The following is a 20,183-nucleotide window of genomic DNA, read 5'->3' as shown; positions in this document are numbered from 1 at the left end:
ACCACAATTGCAAACCCAGAATTTTAACAAGTTGTTAATTTTTAGGGATTACTTACCCTTTTAAGCTACATTTTGTCAGAAATAGCTATGCATGCCATGAAGACTTGGAAGTCTTACATCTCACAGTTTAATTATAATTCAATGAAAAAAACCAAAGGATTATATACCACCAGCAAGGGAACTACGGTCACTCCAAGGTCAGAGGAGAGGTCCTAGAAGCACTAGTGTATTTCGGGTGGTGCAAACACCTCCGCTGGGACAGCCTGCGTAGCTCCTCAGGTCAGATTAACATTTGGGCTGGAAGGCCTGGAGCAGTGCCAGCAGCCTGGACCACAGGCAGGGACAGGCGGCAGCCACGCCACTTTTACACAGCAATGGCTTCCCCAAGGCATTTCACGCCACATATAACACGCCACTGGAAAGCCTGGCATGTTCACCACAGGCGAACGTGCACCTGCTTGGTGAGGAAGAATCAGGTCAGGACGGTCGGACATATCGGTTACGTGCGAAACACGTTACGTTCCGTTCAAACAAAAGGGCACTTGAAATATGAACACCCGGGTTATATTGCTGAGATTAAATCATCCCTATCAGCAATCTGCTGGCCTTAATTCAACAAAGCTTGAGATAATTAAAAAATGACACAAGATGAAGGATAATAAACAGCATCTGGTCCGTGAAACAGTGCCCACAGCATCTACATCTCCCAAAATAACGCGTGTAGTGTCTGGTCTCCAATATGCTGTCCACAGTGAGGTTTTGTCCTTCATAGAAAGTGAGTACATATTACATTCTATATTTAAGGCCTTTTTCATGTACAGGGTGAAATAGGGTTTGTCTCTTATGCACTGCCCAGTATCTGTCAGACAATAAACCTGTCAGACAATAAATGTTAATAGATTCTATTCTAACCCCAGTGAACCCTGGGCAGGGTTCAAACAAAACAGGAACTAGACCTGTTTCGGTAAGTCACTTACCAAATCTGAACTGTCACGCTCCTTACCTGATCATTTAAGGAAGTAGAAACTTCCTAAAAGTCTAGATTTCTTCAGATTCCAGACCGCAGTGACGAGAAAAGAGAAAAGCGAGCAAGCAACAGCAGAGCTGGGGCATGCGGAAGCCGCGCCAGTGTGAACCTGACAGTGATGAAGGGTAAGTCTGTCTGAGGAAACCTTTCTGCTTAGTGCACACAAAGTGCTGCGGTAAGGACAACCAAAAAACCTGGAACCCTATGTGCATAAGACACATAAGGTTCCAAGTTTTATTCCTATTGCATTATTTATTATTAATGAATTATTATTATTATCATTATTATTATTATTATCATTATTGGGAGTATCTCAATTTTCAAATTCTCAAACTTCATCAGTTCAGATGGAATACTGCCGTTTTTCCAATAAGTCACTCGCAGTTTTATCTGCAATTCTAACGCTGGCCCTGGTACTCATAGAAACTGGGGTTATTGCAGGGAATAATTTCACCATGATTGCACACTACTTCATTCTACATTTAAACGATGGAAACAAATACACAGCAGAATCAAATGTATAAAAACAAAAATACTGCGATCAGTATGCTTCATTGGGTGCATAATCACCAAAATAATGTAATACTCAAGGAAAAAAAAAAATCTCCACACACCAAAAGATGCCTTAAATTCACATGAGCGATGACTTCTTAATTGAGGACTAAACACAGACGACTGTGTTTCATCTTCAATTAAAATGACGACTAAAGCGAATTTAAGACATCTTTTGGTGTGCGGAGCCTTCTTCTTTCCCAGACAATCAAATACAGTCTATTTAGTGAACATATGCACAATCCATCAGTTTATAGCTGTGCACAAATATACCACTCAGTTTGCATCAAATCAGATAAGACCACTGTCAAATGTAAGACCACCGCCGCAGATAGCCAAAAAGATTAAAATGAGCCTGTGGACTTAAGCGTGAGAAGCAGAGAACAAACATTCGTCACTAAGGGGAAAGGGACATCTCAAATGACAGGCCAATCGGTAATTCCACTTACAGGCATGATTGGCCAGGGAAACAACAGGCTGCTAACTCTCAGGCTGCTACCCGGGATGAGTCAGCCAACTCCTGCTGTCTGAGTTCCCTCCTGATACAATCGTGGGTCTTCACCGAGGCCACTTCAGCTCACTCACGCGTAAGGCTTCAACGCAGGCCACGAGTTTGTTAGAAAATGTAACAACGGTTAAAAAACGAGGCGTGACATTAGGCAAGAGAGACTGTGATCCAGTAGCTGATAGGCCTAGATAGAAGTGTATATGGGAGACAGAGCAAACAGCTGTGGCTGCTTGCACAATGGCAGGGAAGAGGCAGACGTGCCGGACAGGGGGTGTAATGAGACCGCTGGAAGTGCCACATGACAGCAGACTAGAAAAGCAACCACATGAACGGGATCAATACATGTGGCATGAGCACGAGCATGAGCTCAAACTATAAATTAAATCATATGTTTACAGGGATGACCTCTGGCCTTTTCTTCTGTCCTGCTTATTTATGGGTGGCCTTTGTCTGGCACACTGAAATACCTTTCCTTCATACCCAGAATGGCAGAGGTGGAGGAACGTCCGTTTATTTAAAAACAAAGGCCGCCAGTGTGCCGAGAGTCACAGGAACACTATTCCGAGACTCTTGCACATGTGAAACAAATGACTGCTTCGCCAGCCAACAGAGGGAGGCTTTCAGTCCCACTGCAAATCAGTCATCCTGCAAGTCATCTGCTATGTGTGTAACACATTCTACAGAAAGCTGCTGTGGGACATCACAGGTTTTAGACAGAAGCACGTTCTGGTCTACACTCTTGCAGAATTGATAGTGGAGTTTGCAGCATTAAGCTCGGCTGGTGCATACAACTGGGCACTCCAAATTGTAAGGCTTGGGGATCATCCAGGTGCTCTTTTTGCAAAATAATGTGCGGCACTGTAAAAGCCAATTGCTTCTCGTCTCAGTGCAGCTCTTTACGGCAGCTGCAGGCGGAGAGAGAGAGCACAACCCCCAGCGTGCCCTGCAGGCTTAATGCCGCGGAGGGCGGTGTCTCTCACCTGAGCGTCTCGGGCGGGGGGGCCCGGTGCCCTCTGCAGCGCCTGATCCCTCTCCAGAGTCACGCTGCGCAGCACGGCCGTCGCGTCCTGCAGCTCGCGCTCCCTCTCCCGCAGCTCGGCCATCGCCTGGAGACAGAGCCGCCATTACGCCCCGCTCAGAGAGCAGCACCTCCGCTCCGCTCAGAACCCAAATGAGACGCCGCCGTAATAACTACGTAAATGACGGCCACTGCTGGGATCGTTTTCTGAGCTGCGTTTTAGATGAGATCCCAGATTATATACTGCTAACCAATCACAGAACTGAAATAAATGAGCAGGACATAATTCAGAGACATAAAGCAAGACAAATTACATGGCCATCATAAACTGCTGACTAAATACAAAACCAAGATGCTGAGCTGAGCATGAACAGGTGCAATAGGCAATGAAACGAGTCTTAAAGGCATATTATGCAGGATTATTTTTAGCCTGTGTTTGCAATCAAAGAACTCTGCTCTTCTGTCTTCAACCCCACCCTCTCACCCCCAGTCCTGCATAGTAATGCCTTTAAGTAGCTTGTTAAATCCATGGGAAGCTATCAAGCTAGCTGACTACGAAGTTAGCTGTTAAACCTGGAGTACATCCTCTAAATCATCCTGTCTGTTCTCTGTGACACACAAAATGAGTTGACTGATTTGTGTTTATGGGTAAAATGTTTCTGATGTAATAAAACATATGTTCATAATTACTGTCCAGTGTCATCAGGAATTCAGAAACAGAAGTAAAGGTGAATTGGCTTGGGACGCTTTGGGGTGGTGAGCCACACAGCTGATGCTGCAGGCAGGCAGCGTGTGAGAGGCCCTCACCTGGTCCCTGGCCTGGGTCAGGCCCTGAATGAGCTCCTCGCTCTTCAGGTAGTGCCCCGCCTGCGCGTCCTCCAGCCGCCTCTGCCAGTCCAGCTCCACCTGCACGCGGGCCTGCTCCAGGGCCCGCTCCCGCTGCACCCCGCCCGCCACCTGCCGCTTGTACCTGCCGCCAGGGGGACGTCCCGACAGGGGGTGAGTGCGGCGTGCCCACGCGGGCCAGATTGGGCCGGCGGCCGCGGCCCCTCACCTCTCCACGTCCTCCTGGCACCTCTGCAGCTCGGCCCGCAGCCTGGCCTCCCGCTCCCCCAGCGTCTGCAGCTCCACGTCCTTGGAGACGGTGTCCTTGGAAACCTGCGTGATGTACACGTCCCAGCCGGCGCGCGTGGTCTCCAGCTCCGTACGAAGCCTGGGGTGAATATCACATGCATATTACACAAGCACAAGCTAGGAGCAGGCAGCGTGGAATAATGAATGCGCTAAGTAACAGGAGAATGGAATAATGAAATGCATTTGCGTAAGTGTTCCTTGTTCATTTTTTTCGAGGAACGCTTAATGGTACACATCCGCGCTCGCGCTGTAGTCTCCAGGGCTGGTGCGGAAGTGCAAACGAGTACACTCTCTCGCCCGAAGCGCGCAATGTCCCCAGATGCTCCTTTTCACGCCCCAGCCAAGCTTGCACAGGCCTGACATGGAGGAAAATACCTCATGTGCAGCTACAGCAAGCACACCGCAGATGCCAGACTGGCCATTGGGGGTCGCTAGAGAGCAGTGAGATGCGTTACCCGGTCGACTGAACCGTCCCTAACCCTGGATGACACTACTGTCCATTATGGGTTGTCCTGCAGGGCTATTGGCTCTACAGTCAGCTCTGTCACGGGATACAATCCCAGACCATGGAGGCCATCTATAGACTACAACAGTGGGCCAGATTCAATAAAATGCTCTTAGACGGTTTCATGCTGTGTGGAACTCAATAAAACCCCCAGATTTAATCCAGCTCCTTATCTCAGTAAAGTCTACTTCACTATTTTGTTCGTCAAGATATAGCAACTAGAAGAGTCGGGGGTCAAAGAAAGTGAGTTTTCAACAAATGATTGATTATGACTGACTGGTTTCATTTGACTGCATTAAAAAATCAGCTGGACAAGGTCATTACAATCAAAGCCTAATGTTTTAATCTACAGCGTAATGACACAAAGGTACAGTATTTTGATTTCATTGCTTGTGCATTTTAATAAACGGTTTCATTTACTCCCAACAAGCAGTTTTGCTCAGAACAAACCTCTACCTGGACACATGTTGATCTGGATATGCTCAAAATTGTACAGGTATGAAAAGACACCAAAACACTGCTAATATCATTTGCAAAATAATTCCTTCCTATTGCAGTAGCTGCCATTGTTTTTTAAGCAATTTATAGTAATTACATTGATGAATCTATTTGCTAACTACGGTAACATTAAATAATACATCAACATTATAGTAGTCGCCAGTGCAAGGTCACTGACTTACTGTTTTCCTTGCTTTATATATAGAAGGTATGAGGTAGGCAACATTTATTCAGTGAAAAGACCAGCCACCCAGCAGTCAGGAGAAACACAAGCAAACCCCTGTGTGGTGAAACCAGCTTCAGCAGTTCAGCACCAGAAGGTGCACAAATGTATCCTTGTAAATCAGGGGACTGATTGACTCATTGGTGCATCTAAAGACTGGAAAATGAGTCCGTTTCTAAAGCAACGTGGAGAGCTGCTCGACTAGTGGAGCGCACCGCGCACTTAATAGCTCTCATCTGGCACAGGAGCCAGGCATGCATGACAACAGTACATGACAGGGATGAGTGGGCCAGTCACAGCCCAGCTCCACACCTCCAGTACCTGCTCTGCTGCACTGCATCCAAGGGTCTCCATCATACAATACAATTACATACATCAAGCTCTGTCGAGTACAAACATACGAAACGGTGTTAGCCGCTACGTACTTGTCCGTGACTTGGAAACGTACACCACACCTGAAATGAATGTCTTTCCCCAAACTAGTTATCAAAAACGTGTGTTCTACAAACACTTCGGCTCTACACATTTAGAACAGCTCTTCTAATGCTTCCCTCAAATACATGCAGTTACATGATTACACCACCCACACAGTCACATGCTGTGAATTTACTTCAACAGAATATGGCAAGTGCACCTTACATCAGTATCATACTGCAGCTTCTTCAACAGCAGTGTTCACCATAACATCGACAGACACGTCCTTGACCTTCAGTTTGCCTTGCGTAAGATTCCAAAACCCCTCTGTGGCATTCTCCTTACAGCTGTTATTAATACCCCTGGAAACAGCCTTCCCTGTCTTCTGAATGGTACGCATGCACTCATTAGGAACTAATTATGAGTAATGTGACCCTGAGCACAGCAGGGTCATATAACAAGTAGGCTACTTCAGCGTGATCAACTCTAGGTTTTAGATGAGCGTTTATGCATTTAGAAATTGTGAAAATCTGAATTAGCACTTTTCTAGACCACTCCTTTGGTCAGTAAGAACTCCACCCTATTTAACTACCTTTTCTCCTTTCCTATAGTGATCTGTAGACAGGGAGTGTATAATACAACAGGTGTGATAAGGCAGAGGTGGGATCCATAAGCAGGTGTCAACGTGTAGAAATTAGGGATGCACACCAATACTGGAGCTTAATCAGTATCAGAAGATAATAGCTTCCAGTGCCATGAAAAAGTATTTGCCCCCTTCCTGAGTTCCTCTATTATTGAATGTTTGTCACACTGAATGGTTTCAGACCTCTAGACCAAATACCAATATCAGACAAAGGGAACCTGAGTAAACACAATACACATTTTTAAAAATTATCATTTCATTTATTAAATGAAAAAAGTTATCAAACACCCATATTACCCATGTGAAAAAAGTAATCGCCCTCTTAAACTTAACTGGCTGCACCACCTTTAGCAGCAGTAACTGCAACCAAATGCTTCCTACAATTTGAAATCAGTCTTTCACATTACAGTGGGGGAATTTCAGCCTACTCTTCTTCGCAGAACTGCTTTAATTCAGAAAAACTGGTAGGTTTCCAAGCATGAAGTGCTTGTCAGGATTTTGACTCGGCCACTTGTCAGCCATTTAGATGTGGATTGCTTTTGTGTGCTGGATCGTTGCCTTACTGCATAACCCAATTATACTTCAGCTACAGTCATCCAGCTCCCAAGGCAGCAGACTTCCTGGATGAGTTGTCGCTGCGCCCTTGGAGAAATGTTGGCAGACCGCCACTCCTGGGAAGATCTGTCACTGTTCCAAGTGTTCTCCATTTGGAGATAATGGATTTCACTGTGGTTCGGTGGAGTCCCAGAGCATTAGAAATGCCTTTGGAACCCTTTTCAAACTGATATTTTTCAACAACTTTTTTTTCAGCTGAATCTAATTATCAATTCAATTTGGTTAATTAACGTCATTAATGGGCCAATTACTTTTTCACATGAGTGTTTGATAACGTCTTTCATTAAATTAAATCATAATTTTAAAATGGGCTTTTTGTTTTCTCAGTTTCCATTAGTCTAATTTACATTTAGTCTAAACATCTGAAACTAAACAGCGTGACAAATACAAAACAACAGAGGAAATCAGCCTGATGCTAAGGTTATGGCTGATGTGATGGCCTGTAAATGAAGTTAATAAGTCATCTCAGATGCTCTCTAGACTCATAAGCTCCACTTAATAAAAACGTAAGCAGGTTTAAATATTTATTTATTTATTTATTTTTTACCTTTGTGCTATAAGTGTGAAACAGCACCATCTGCACCAGCCAGTTAGTTAAATATCAGATCAGATATTGATATCAGCCCCAAAGATTCCACGTCATGCATCCCTTTTAGAAATACACCAATACCGAACTACAGATTAAAGATCTAACCATTCCAGGGATCCTTGCAATTCACTGCAGGGTGCGACTTAGAAGCAGGAAGACACTGAACACATGACTGCAATGACGTGAGGCGGGAATGTGTACAGCGCATCAGAGGAACCTGACACGGCCTGTTGGTCACGTGACCTGAGAGCACCGGCGAGCCCGTACTTCTCCAGGTGCTCCTCCTTCTCCCGCAGGGCGTCGGCGTGGCTCCACTCCGCCCTGCGCCTCTCCATCAGCGCGGCGTCCAGCGCGGCCTGCAGCTCCCGCGCGCGGGACTCGGCCTGCCGGAGCTCCTCGCCGTGGGCCTCCCTCAGAGCCCCGATGGCCGCCTCGCGCTCCCGCGCACAGCGGTCCAGCTCCTCGTGCCTGAGCAACAGCGACTGCGTGACACACCCAGGCTACGCTACGCTGCGTCTGCACAACGCTCCGCCCGCAAAAACACTCTTCGGGGACAGCTTATGAATTCATACAAAATATTTCTCATTAGTTATTGGGTGAAATTACATTTACCATAACACATAACAGCTATCTGGGACAAAAGAGTAGTATTTTTACATATTTTAAGAGTTTTAATCCTTTACAGACTGAAGAATCAGTGAAAACTTACTTTCTATTGTATATTTCCTCTTCTTTTTCACGGTTAAGTTCCATTGTACTTAGTTTGTCCTCAAGCTCCTTTATTCTGAAAAAAAAAATACATATAAGTCCTTATCATCTCACAATACATGACAATAACGTCAAACTATGTAGGCTAATCACAGCAATTGCAAGTTTCTGTTAATAATGCTAAGCTTTCGGCTAGTATGAGTTCATAAGACATTCTACAGGCCAAAAGCTCAGCTTTATTAAGAGACTTGCAATCTATCACAACATCACAATGAGTTTTTTTATTTGATTTTATACTTGTTTATCTGCGTTGGACCTGGACATATTTTGATTGACAGATGTGCAGAAGCTCCCTTTATAAACTACGCAGGCTAACATTAGAATACGAGTGGATCTTTTAATAGCAACAGCTCATTAAAGAAGTCACACAAGGCAATCTTGAACTTCACATCAACTACCTCAGGGGCAGCCCAGTCATTTTTCCACAACTCTGGGTGCCAAATCTAATTCCTGGTGTGGTTGCCCGCCCCTTACATGGTGCCATTACGCAGATTGAGACAGGAGGGTGGGACTGGCAAACACAGAAATATCTACTGATCCAGCAAAGAGAGAAAAACAGCCTGAGAGGGTTACTTACACAAACTCTTGCATTCGTGGAAAAGTGATTTGACAAGAATGACATCATCGCCAGTCTGGTGAAAGGTGCTTCCTTTCAGAACAGCCACAATGACATGGCAGATCTGAACTGCTGAACTTGAACTGCTTATGACTGATTTGACTATCTCAGCACAGCAGCACAAGAATCTCAATCCCTTTCAGTTTATGTCTTCTCACCAGCTGAAGTATCAGAAGCATTTGCGTACTACAGTACACATGTTTGAATTAGCCTTATCATTTAATAATGTTCACAACCAAAGCTTGTTTGAACATATTTTTTGGCTTTGCGAAATGTGCTTGTTCTATCCACATTTATGATGCAACTCTGACAACTGAGAGAGCCAGTGTTTAGTCTAGCTTGCATCACCTCATAAAACAAATTCAGCGCAACTTATCGGGACTCTTAATCCATCTGCAGTGAACCAACCCTTTCAGAATATTTTCCATGGTTATAGAAGAGGCTTTCATCTACATGAATTTAGTAAAACCTTTAGGTACACAGACCTGTCAAAACATTGGGTAACTTATTCAATGTTTGCTAAATTCTGTATGCATAAGCCAGTTCTGTTACACAATTTTTTTCTGATATGCATGTACCAGTGCTCTTTTCTTAGTGTTAGACTGTTCTGTTCCCATTTAGATTATGCTGAATGCACAGTAAATAAGATACAAGAAATGTATTAAATACTCTATCATAAATGTCCTGCCTCACTAACAAAGGATTTCATGCTTTTATGTCTAACCAGTGACTTATTAGTTTGTAATTTGCAAGGCTATCCCACTGCGACCCTGTGATTGAAATCCTATCACCTGGTCCTGTGACCTGCCCCTGACTTTTTAAATGGGCACTTTAATATGGTTGAACTCCCCACCTGTTCCTCAATGACAGAAAGCCCCCCACAGCAGTGCAGCGCCAGCTTTTAGCAATCTGGGCCCTGCATGCCTGGCACCGAGGAATGACCCTGCTTTTCAGTCATCACTAAAGCCAGTGCCAAGTTTTCCAACCACGACGCTGACCACTATTGGATGAGGGGGCATTGAAAGGGCAGCCAGCGTATAGTACAGTTTCCACCCCAGCAGGGCACAACTAATTAAAACAAAAAAAATGGACTCAGCATGGAAATTGCAATAATAACTGAAAATAAAACTACAAAATAAAACAAGAAAATGAAAGTACAGGGCTTCCCTATTCCCTATACCAGAGCGGACGGCGCTGAGCGCTCTGCCTGCGGCTGCAGCGCTGCAGTGAGAGGTGGGGTACCGGGCGTTCTTGACGGCGGCGATGTCCTTGACCTCCCAATCTTTGCGCTGGATGTCCTTGTGCGCCACGCGGCACTGCTCCTCACAAGCCTGCAGGGCCTCCGCGGCCTGGCTGTGGGCCTGCGTGTGCACCGCCAGCTCCTTGCTCAGGAGCTTCACCTGCACGTTGAACATTCTGTATTAACCCTTTGAAGAGTAGGTTTTTTGGAATGTTTTTTTTTTCTCCCCCCCCCCTAGAATTCTAGGTCAGCGTTCGAGAACTCCATTACATTCAATTACTCCATTACTTTGAATTACTAGCCCTTGAAATTCCACCCCAAAGTCTTCCATCACAATAGCCGATCAGTTTTAAGCAAACAATCAACCTGCTTTACTCGACTCGATGTTAATTCAGTAAGAATGAAACTGGGGAAAATTAAGTAGAAAAACAGGTAGGACTGCCGTTTTATGGTGCCTTAGTAGCAGAATGGAACTCTATGCGAGACCACGCACAGAGGTCTGGCTGCAGCAGAGGCGCTCACCTTGAGCTCGTGGGACAGCACGGTGTTGCTCATCTCGTCGGCCCGCAGGTTGAACTCGTGCTCCCTGCGCTTCATCTCGCTGTCGAAATCAGCCATCAGCTCCTGCAGCACAGCATCAGGGCTAGCACTGCTGCTCGCACACGCTCCAGTGTGTAACCGCTGTACGCTACTGCTTTACACTGAGGTTAAATGTGCTCATGAACCAAGACCACACTTAAGTCTGCTAACCTTAGTCTTAACTTAAGTCTCAGTGTCTAATAACACATTCATACATCACAAGAGCTAAGAAATAAATGTACATCCAGAGAGAAACTAAGCTGGGCTCATAACCCTCTGACAGGACCAGCTCATGTTCCAGAAACGCAATCCCACGTTCCCTCAAGCCCAGCGGTCTAACAAAATCGAAATGAAGTGACTAGCACACATAAAAATCAATGGCTTTTATGACTGAGTGCAGAACACCCATTTAATCATTTTTAATATGTTCAGACACATTTAGTAGTGATAGGATCCAATAAAAAACGTGTTGCGCAGTACGGACTGGAATCCTTATTGGATCTATTACACATCACCTGAACACTAACAAAAGTATGTTGACCTTTGACCACCAAAATCTAATCAGTTCATCCTTGAGCCCAAGTGGACGTTTGTGCCATATTTGAAGAAATTCCCTCAAGGCGTTCCTGAGATATCACGTTCACGACAATTGGGACGGACGGACGGACGGACAGACAACCCGAAAACATAATGCCTCCAGCCATGGCTGTGCCGTAGCGGCAGCATAAAAATGGACTGCATTGACCTACTTGTTTCAATATGTGATATGTGTCAATACTTCACATGAAACCATGAATGTGACTGATGATGCAGAGGGACACTAATGTAAAAGAGAGCAGACGAGGCAGAAAGTTTCTGATCAATTTAAATATAAAAACAGGAAGTCGGAAAATATTTGAAATACTTATTCTTGGATATTTCGTTTTGAGAACTGAGCTCAAAACTATTTAGCTTTTATCATTCCTATACTGTAGATGCATAAAGTGTAGTCCACTGAAGATTTCTCACATGATCACATTAATACTCTGACACCAGCCAGCTGCACAACACTGGCCTGGGCGCTTACTTTATAAATACCACGCACTGTCCTAAAGGCCAGCCCAGCTCTGACCAGCTCTTGTCAGTTTTAAAACATGATGACCTTCAGCAGGAGCAGAATGGCCTTTTCCTGTGGAAAGCCTTTAGAGGAAATCTAGAGGAAATTCATACCGAAATCTTTTGCAGAACACTGAGTCATGGTAACATACTCGGGCGGCCATCCCCCCGGTTGCCAAAAAAACTCCAGATAGTGTTGCAAACTGATGCATCACCGCCCTTACGTCATGAGTCCTGTCTGTGATGCCCTTTAAGACAGAGCTCTGTGGCGCATCCTCCCGGGTAAATCGGAGAACGCCCAAAGGGGAACCAAATTAGCAAGTGCATGTAGGCATTTGGACAACACACTTTCCTGCGAGAGTGGAGGAATGTGTACGCCCTCTTCCACTTGGCGGGTTCTCCGGGGATACCTGTTTCTGCAGAGCCAGCTCCCCTGCCACCTCCTGAATCTTGCGTTCCAGCTCACGTTTCAGCGTTTCGTACTCCTCCCTGTGCTTCTGAATGTCACAGTCCTTCACACTGGATGACAACAGCACAGACATCATCACCCTCATGACCACTGCACACACGGTCCTTGCCATTAATCCTAAAGCAGGCAAGCCATTTCATTCACTCACTGGCACCACATACACACTGGATCTGCATAAACTGGACACCAAGAGCTTGCTCAAAAATTTATACCATAACAGACTGGTCTACCCTGCCAGCAATACCCTATTCATGTCTCTCATACATTGCCTGATGTGCAAAAAGCCAGATCATCATCTCAGCATGAACAGAGCTAGCACACATGAGGGACCACAAACTAATGGCAGATTCATAATTACTGCTCCAAGATAACTGAGCTGACCAACGAACATGAAAGGAACAACGTGAAAAACATGCACAACTACAACAGCCGTGTCTTCTCCCGTGCACTAATAACAGTGCTGTTTACAGCAGATGCAGCGGTGCGTCATACATAATTAAGAGACGTAAGCATTCACTCTGCCCACTCCAAAATTAACTGCATGGCTGGGGAGGACGATCCATTAGGGCTCTAAAAGCCGGGTGGGATTCTGTTGCCTCTCCAAACCTATTTGCTGCAATAAAACTAGGCAAACTTCTGAAGAGAGTACTCCCGTAGTGTTTGCTTTCACTGATTGTGTACCCTTCAGATTAAAATGACATCAGAATATGCAGTAGCTTTTTTCTAATCACAATAGATTTTGACATGTCAAATAATTAACAGCATGAGACTGACTGAAGCACCCTGGAAAAGCTTCATCAGAGAGGATCATCAACTGACTGTTGTTTCTAGAGGCTTTACAAGGATTGGGTCTACACACGTGCAGCCTCACTGGTCGACAGCAACAGAGGGCTCACCTTTGCACTCTCTCCAACTGAAGCCTGTGTTCTGCAAGCCGCTGCTGGTACTGCCTCTGTATCTCCTCCCGCTTCCTGGTCTCCTTCGCTAGAGCCTCCTGCAGCTTGTTGATTTGAATGCGCAGCTCGCTGGTCTCTGCTTGCCGGGCGCTCTCGGTAGTCTGCAGGCGGGCGGCCATGGCGTCATAGCGCTCCAGCTCCCGATCCCGCTCGTCCAGCACGCGCAAGTTGAACTGAAAGTCTTCCTGTAACTGCTGGAAACGCTCCTTCTGTGCAGAGAGTTCTGCGCGGGTGTCCCCCAATGCCTTTTCCAGCTGCTGGATGCACCGGGCCTGCAGATCCCTCCATTCCTTCTCCTTAGATGCCAGCTGTGCCTCCAGATCTTCCTCCTCTTCCATCACTAGGACACAAGGCATTGGCAAAATGAAGCACTTCAAATTTCAGCAGTAATTTATAAGTATGCCTTTCTTCAACTTCAATTAATATACCACGACGTCCCTAAAATTCTGTAGACATGCTTTGTCACTATATAAGGATTAAATTTTGGCAAGCATTGTCTTCACTTTGCGGTCCAATTAAATGGACAAAATTTAAGGCAACAATGCGAAGTGCCTTTTCATTTCAAAATTAACAAAGCCACAAAAGCCAAAACTGGCAACTTCAGCTTCCTTATATGAAAAGGTAATGTCACCAGGCTCGCTGGCTAATCAACTCTGACTATTACAGCTAACCACCATTAAATTAGCCATGTTTGAAAGAAGCTACATTTTGTCTGTGCTATCCCATGCTAGCCAACACGAATCGATTTTTATTCATCTAGGAATGGTATTTGGGCTAGCAATATGAACACTTGGCACTAGCTATCCCAATCTAACACGAGGTTAAAAGCTCACCTGAGCTAGCTCAATCAAAACAATCATTTGAGCCGGCACTGTTTAGTATGATAACAAGTTAGCATTGTTTGGGAACTTGAGAGAAGCAAAATAACTTACTCGAATATATATTGTTTTTCCAATAAGCTTGAACGTTTTCCTGTCCTGTAACGTTATACACGATAAAGTGACAGAATCATAAGAAGTCGCTTCTCCATGCTGTTCTCCATTCTGTTCCAAGGATACTGTATCTATGGAAACCTCTGAACCCGCCGTTTATTTGAGTTACAGCAACAGTCGTCCGTGCAGAAAAATGAGAATTGAGTGTGGCTATTATAACCCTATGATTGCAGCAGTTCTGTGGATTACAGTATAGAGAGGTTATAATATATTTTATTTATTATAATTCTTTTAGAAAGTATTAAAGCATGAAGATGGAAAAAAGGTACTGAAGCAAATATTTAAAAGAAGTAACTATAAACTGACAGGTGAGCAGTTGAGAGACATTGTCGACGACGATTCAGTTCGTACAGGATGTTTTTACATGCTTTCGTTTTAAAATGACTTAGGCTAACTCACTCGTTAGTAATGTGACATCCCAGAGATTTCTTGACCCTGTTGTATGTAATGTTACGTCTTCTTCGCTAAATTTGAGAGCTCTGTAAACTTTAAGTTGTAATTGTAATAATCAGTACCGTGTCCATTATTCAGTGGTCCATCTGTATTGAATGACAATACCTTGATCTGAAATTAAAACTTCAATATATTCGTTGTAGTGTAATCAAACTGCTGGGCAGATCGTTAAGATAACATTCCATGAAATCCAGTACGTGGCCATAAGAACTGTCCTCCGGAAAGGAGGACCAATTGGCAGCTATTTAATAGTCCCTGACAAAATGTGCAAATCTCAGTATGTGGGCCACCCGTTGTCCCATTAGCTACTAGCTGTAATATGAAATGTATATGCCAATCACAAGAGAAGGCGCTGAATGGTTGATACAGGCAGTATACATTATATTACATAGCCTACTTATGATTTGTTTACCTTTTGCTTCGTGCAGATGTTTATCAACATTTAGGCCTACATAAACCCCTGTGTCTGTTATAGTAACCTGTTAATAGATTACAGACGTGAAAGAATAAGTAATCAGATAAATATTGCAATGTACATTGATGCTTGTTTTCTGGAAGCCTGATTGCCGCTGTTGAGAATGGAATTAATACCTCTTCCCGTTGTTATGTCATGTTTTGTCATCTGAGCTTAGATCATTTGAAGTCTGAATTTTAACAGTGTATTGTGTTACATGTGGACACAGGTGCCTGCCTGTTGTTATTTGCATACTTTTATAGAGGAGGGCTTACCACAACAAATCCTTTAAATAAAATGTCTGGACCTAGCTAAAAGAGCAAAGGTAAATCACGAGGAATAAACAGAAACCTGATACTTTAGCCTACCTCTTATAGCAAGTAGAGATCAAAGCTGTGGTATGAGAGTCTGACTAAGTTGTGTTTCTAACTCTGAGAGCACAAAATTGTATTAACACGAATGGACAAATACTGCAAAGGACACTGCCTTCATGCAGACCGTGTAAATTTCAGAACCTTTCATTGTGCTTTGTTTTCCATCACTAGAATCTAAGGGGAAAAGACAGCTTCAGCATAAGTTATGATCTGTTCAGGTTTTAACTTCATAATGTGCTGCAATGCGTTTCATTCTCCAGACTGTAACTAGTGCATCCTGTGTACTGTGGTTGTCATATTCCTGTGAAATAGTGTCAATGTTTGTCGAGCCCGTTAAAGCCACTTCATCAGTGTTCCGTGCAGCGGCACAGATTGCTTTTTAAAATACAGTCACTGTTATCTTATCACTCTCCATTCATCACACTGAACCTGCTGTAGGTCTCTCCTATTCATACCCTGCACTCAGTACCAGGAGCTCAAGTCACTGTGCCGTAAACAGACCTGTCAGTCAAAGTTCTTCATAAGAGGAATGCACACATGGCAAGGGGAAAGAAATCAAGTCATGTGTCTGGCACAGAGATGGGGGGTAGTGAATATGATATGGTCAGGAAAGTAAAAACTAACAATTTTACATTTTGCAAAAAAATAAAGGTTGTCATTGTGTAGCCTTTGATTCCTTTGTGTGTTTCTTCTTGGTTGTATTTTGGACTGCCCTGCCTGGATACTTAGCCTACATGTAATCTAAAAATGCTTTCTGAATATGTAGCTTCATTCTTTTTGTTCCATGTTGATCTGAACAGCTCAGTAAACAATGTAAATAAATAAAGAGCTTACTTTCCCCGCACAGTCTGGAATAGCATTTAGAACCAGTAAGCTATTCATTTAATAAATTATTCAGACTGAGGTTTCAAAGAGGTAAGAAACTGTTTTATTTGTATAAAAAGTTATTTGTAGTCCCGCCAATTGTTTTCAACAAGGATACCTTTTTTTCTTTTTTAACCAGTTTAGAATTGGTAACTAGTAGCTGAAGCTTGCGGATTCCCCATGTAGGCTACTTGACTGTGAGCCAACTACTACTTTACACCTTACAGTCCACACAATACAGGAGAGAGCTAACACTGATTGGAGGAAGGCATATCGCATCTTCCACTGATAGAAATTTATAGTCAGCGGAGTACGTTTGCTGAGGGATGGAACTCATGTACATTAGTACTGGTAATTGAAGGAACTCTGGCCAAGGTACGCCTCACCCTGACATGGTGAATCCAAGTGGTCTTGGCTACGACTCCCAGCCACTCAACTGACAACAGAGCCACAGTTGAGGTTTGAGCCTGTGACTGTAGGACTAAGCTTGTGCGCATGCCTTTACAGACTGAGCCACTTGATAGCCCTAATATTAATGATTTTTTTTTAAATGGCTGAACTGGTGTATATCTTGTTCAGTGTTACATTTTTGCAGCTGTGCAGCATGCAGTACAGGACAAAAACCTTAAAAAACCTTCGGTAGAGAAGAATTCAGTTAATATATGTGCATTTATTGAATAACAAAACAAAGTCACAAACAAACAAAAAGTTTTCAGTTTCTACCTTCAATAGCACAAAAAAAAATCTTAGACACAACTTTCCTCCCTTGGCTTTAATTACAATTAAACTGATTATTTGAAGTCTATCCATTCATTTTGCAAATGGGGGTGGGAGGGAGGTGAAGGGGTAGTTAAATTGACTGAAATCTTATCTACCTTACTTTTTTTTTTTTTTTTAAACCACATGTAGCCTCATACCATTGGCCTGTAATGTAAGTAAAATAGGCATGAAAGCTGCAAGGAATATGGCAAAGATGTGTTTTTCTTTTGTCTTTGAACTACAGGTGGCGTAATACTTTTGGCCTGTACTGTATGCTGTGACATTAAGGTCATAGCTAAATTGCCTGTGATAAAGCCTCTAAATAGAATTTTAAACCCTAAATCAATATTTTTCATGTAGAAACAACCTGTCACTCATCATTAATCGGTGAATAACTGTTTTACTACTTTCCAGTCCAGAGACTGTATTTCTTCAGTCTGCACTCTAAGAAAAGTCATCAAATTTTAATTCTGAAAATTTTCACTGCTGTTAAACTCAGGATAGGGTCAACACGAGGGTTAGTTATGCAGTTTAGTTTAGTTTAGTTTATCAATAAAATAAATCACACAAAAATGTCACCACTGAGTCCACCCAAAACAGCAACACAAAGAAGTGGTACACTTCTGAAACTCATTAATTCAAATATGAAAGCACAGAGTGAGTGCTTGTCAGTAAAGACATGTATTTTTTGGTGCATTATTGTGACACTCCCAATCCTTTCATCTCTTAGAAATATATAATATATAATATGCATGCGTGTGTGTGCACGCATGTGTGCGTGTATGTGTGTGTGTGTGTGTGTGTGTGTGTGTGTGTGTGTGTGTGTGTGTGTGTGTTTTTTAAAAATTCCCCACGGGTGGTCTGAAAAGTTTCATTGACACTGTGACTCAGCACTCTATAAGCAGTAATAGAACTGCAGTACAGTGTTTCACGAGAGCCAAAAAGGAAGCTGATGCAATGGGAAACAACACATCTGCCATACCGTGTGTCTCCACCAGGCTGACGTTACAAAGCAGCAACCTGAGGAACCAGACAACATTCCAGTCACAGCCCACATTCTCAGGTGTGATGGTGAAAGATATGGGACAGAGCAGTGAAGATAAAACCAAAATAACTACATAGAACAGCCATCATGTGTTTAATGACACCACCTGTTTCACTGACACTCCCTGTTCATGCTAGTGTTGGTGGGGATGGGATGGGGGAATCCCTCCTTGCTTGAGAGAAAATCAGTCAATCCATCCATTTCTCACAATATTTCTCTGGCAACATTTCTCTGTGTGGACACCGTACCTTTACATTTTATCCAGGGGCCAGTTAAATACTGTAACAGTAGATGCCAGCTTTTTATTTTTTTTAAGGAGAGTTCTTGTGTATTGAACTTCATTTGGACAGGGGAAAGCAGAGGGGATCACAAAGAAAGTGGTAAGGCCAGGAATCGAACCCTGGCCAGTGGCCACACAGGGGGCCAGTATAGGACTTTAACAGTCAGCCGTGGACTGCACCACAGTTTGACTGGTTAAATGAAACATTCATTATTGCAAAAGGAATCGGAGCACACCAGCAAAGTGGAGATGCATTTAATTCCCATCCTAGTAATACCTCTTAGAAGGATAATTGGTTTACCACACGCTTGCCACAAGCAATCCAAGAAATGCTGAGTAAATTACATTTTAATTAGGAATGTCTGAAAACCTTCTCTGAGTAATCATTCCGAGCTTTATTTGAATAGGTTGTCAAGCCAATATTTGAGCATAGTATAGTCCTAATTAATCTTAAAACAATCTTTTATATAGCATACCTATAAATAGCACCAGCATAAAACTGTCATACTGTCAACAATATAATTAGAATTACAATAAAAAAAACTATTTAAGTCAATTGGGGATATACACATATATTGTTTTCGGACCCAATAATAGGTAATCCAGTTCAACTCCTGGAAAATATTTGGCATATAGTTTGGATAAAAATGATATAAGACATTTGATTATAAACAGTTGTATATGAAAGAAAGCTACTTCTTTCTAACATGAAAGAATAACATGACAACATGTAAGATGGCTGAACTTCATGACACCTCTGGCAGCAGAAATGTTTTTTTTCACAACTATGACCAATAAGTGGGCTAATTCTGAGCACACACTGCAGTTTTCACCTCTATGGATGTTTTTTTTAAAATTATTATTACAGATAAACCCATCTTGCTCATTAGAATTACACATATTTCTGGCTGCAAGGATGAACCCAAACCAATACCACAACCCCCCCTTCAGAAACAGCTGCCCTCCTGGGATTTTCGCACACTAGAGAAGGGATCTTCAATCTTATCCAGAAAGGGCCAGTGTGGGTGCAGGCTTTTGTTTCACACACACTTGTATCTACTAATCAAGGTCCTTAGCAAAGACTCTAGTGGTTGATCAGTAGAATCAGGTGTGTACCTGCTTGGTTGGAATGAAAACCTGCATCCACACCAGCCCTTTCTGGATAAGACTGAGGACCCCACAAGGACAGATTATAGACCGGGCCAATGGGGCTGGTGCACCAGGGCCTCTTACCTCCAGGGCTGCTGGGCCCCTCAGCCAGTACAGTGCCCTCTGAACACCAGGGCCCTGCAGTCCATCCAGAGGCCCGGGAACCATCTACTACATATATAAAATGTTTATTTCCTTGAACATGAGCCAATAATGAATAACAGGACAATTCAAAATAGCTGTGAACACCAAGCCCCTTGTCCTTTCCAGGGAACTAAACTACATGTACCTGTAATGTGCTTCCCGCTTCAAAAACAATATTTTTTGAAGAGGCCGAACATGCCGAGAACGTCTGGTGCCCCTA

General features: G+C 43.5%; 1 protein-coding gene across 5 annotated transcripts in view; it reads right to left on the bottom strand.

Moving 5' to 3' along the window:
• The window catches only part of ccdc57 (coiled-coil domain containing 57), a 58,115-nt gene that overhangs the window by 14,589 nt on the left and 23,343 nt on the right, over window positions 1–20,183 (bottom strand). For 3 of the 5 annotated variants that reach the window (XR_004764047.1, XM_035405601.1, XM_035405604.1), the window contains exons 1-10: window positions 14,382–14,548; window positions 13,390–13,789; window positions 12,435–12,543; window positions 10,873–10,974; window positions 10,353–10,510; window positions 8,436–8,510; window positions 7,994–8,194; window positions 4,160–4,318; window positions 3,913–4,075; window positions 3,068–3,193 (exon numbers count right to left, since the gene is read on the bottom strand). Coding sequence is in view for 4 of the 5 variants with exons in the window: in XM_035405601.1 (XP_035261492.1) it covers window positions 3,068–3,193; window positions 3,913–4,075; window positions 4,160–4,318; window positions 7,994–8,194; window positions 8,436–8,510; window positions 10,353–10,510; window positions 10,873–10,974; window positions 12,435–12,543; window positions 13,390–13,789; window position 14,382 (1,494 nt within the window). In the remaining variant the exon portion in view is untranslated. Of the gene's footprint in view, window positions 1–3,067; window positions 3,194–3,912; window positions 4,076–4,159; window positions 4,319–7,993; window positions 8,195–8,435; window positions 8,511–10,352; window positions 10,511–10,872; window positions 10,975–12,434; window positions 12,544–13,389; window positions 13,790–14,381; window positions 14,549–20,183 lie in introns of those variants that run through there. The other 2 variants (XM_035405603.1, XM_035405602.1) reach the window with 1 other exon arrangement.

The sequence above is a fragment of the Anguilla anguilla genome, chromosome 2 (genome assembly GCF_013347855.1).
Source record: "Anguilla anguilla isolate fAngAng1 chromosome 2, fAngAng1.pri, whole genome shotgun sequence".
NCBI classification, from domain to species: Eukaryota; Metazoa; Chordata; class Actinopteri; order Anguilliformes; family Anguillidae; genus Anguilla; species Anguilla anguilla.
Note: the sequence above shows the minus strand (reverse complement) of the source record. Positions and strands in the feature narration are given on the sequence as shown.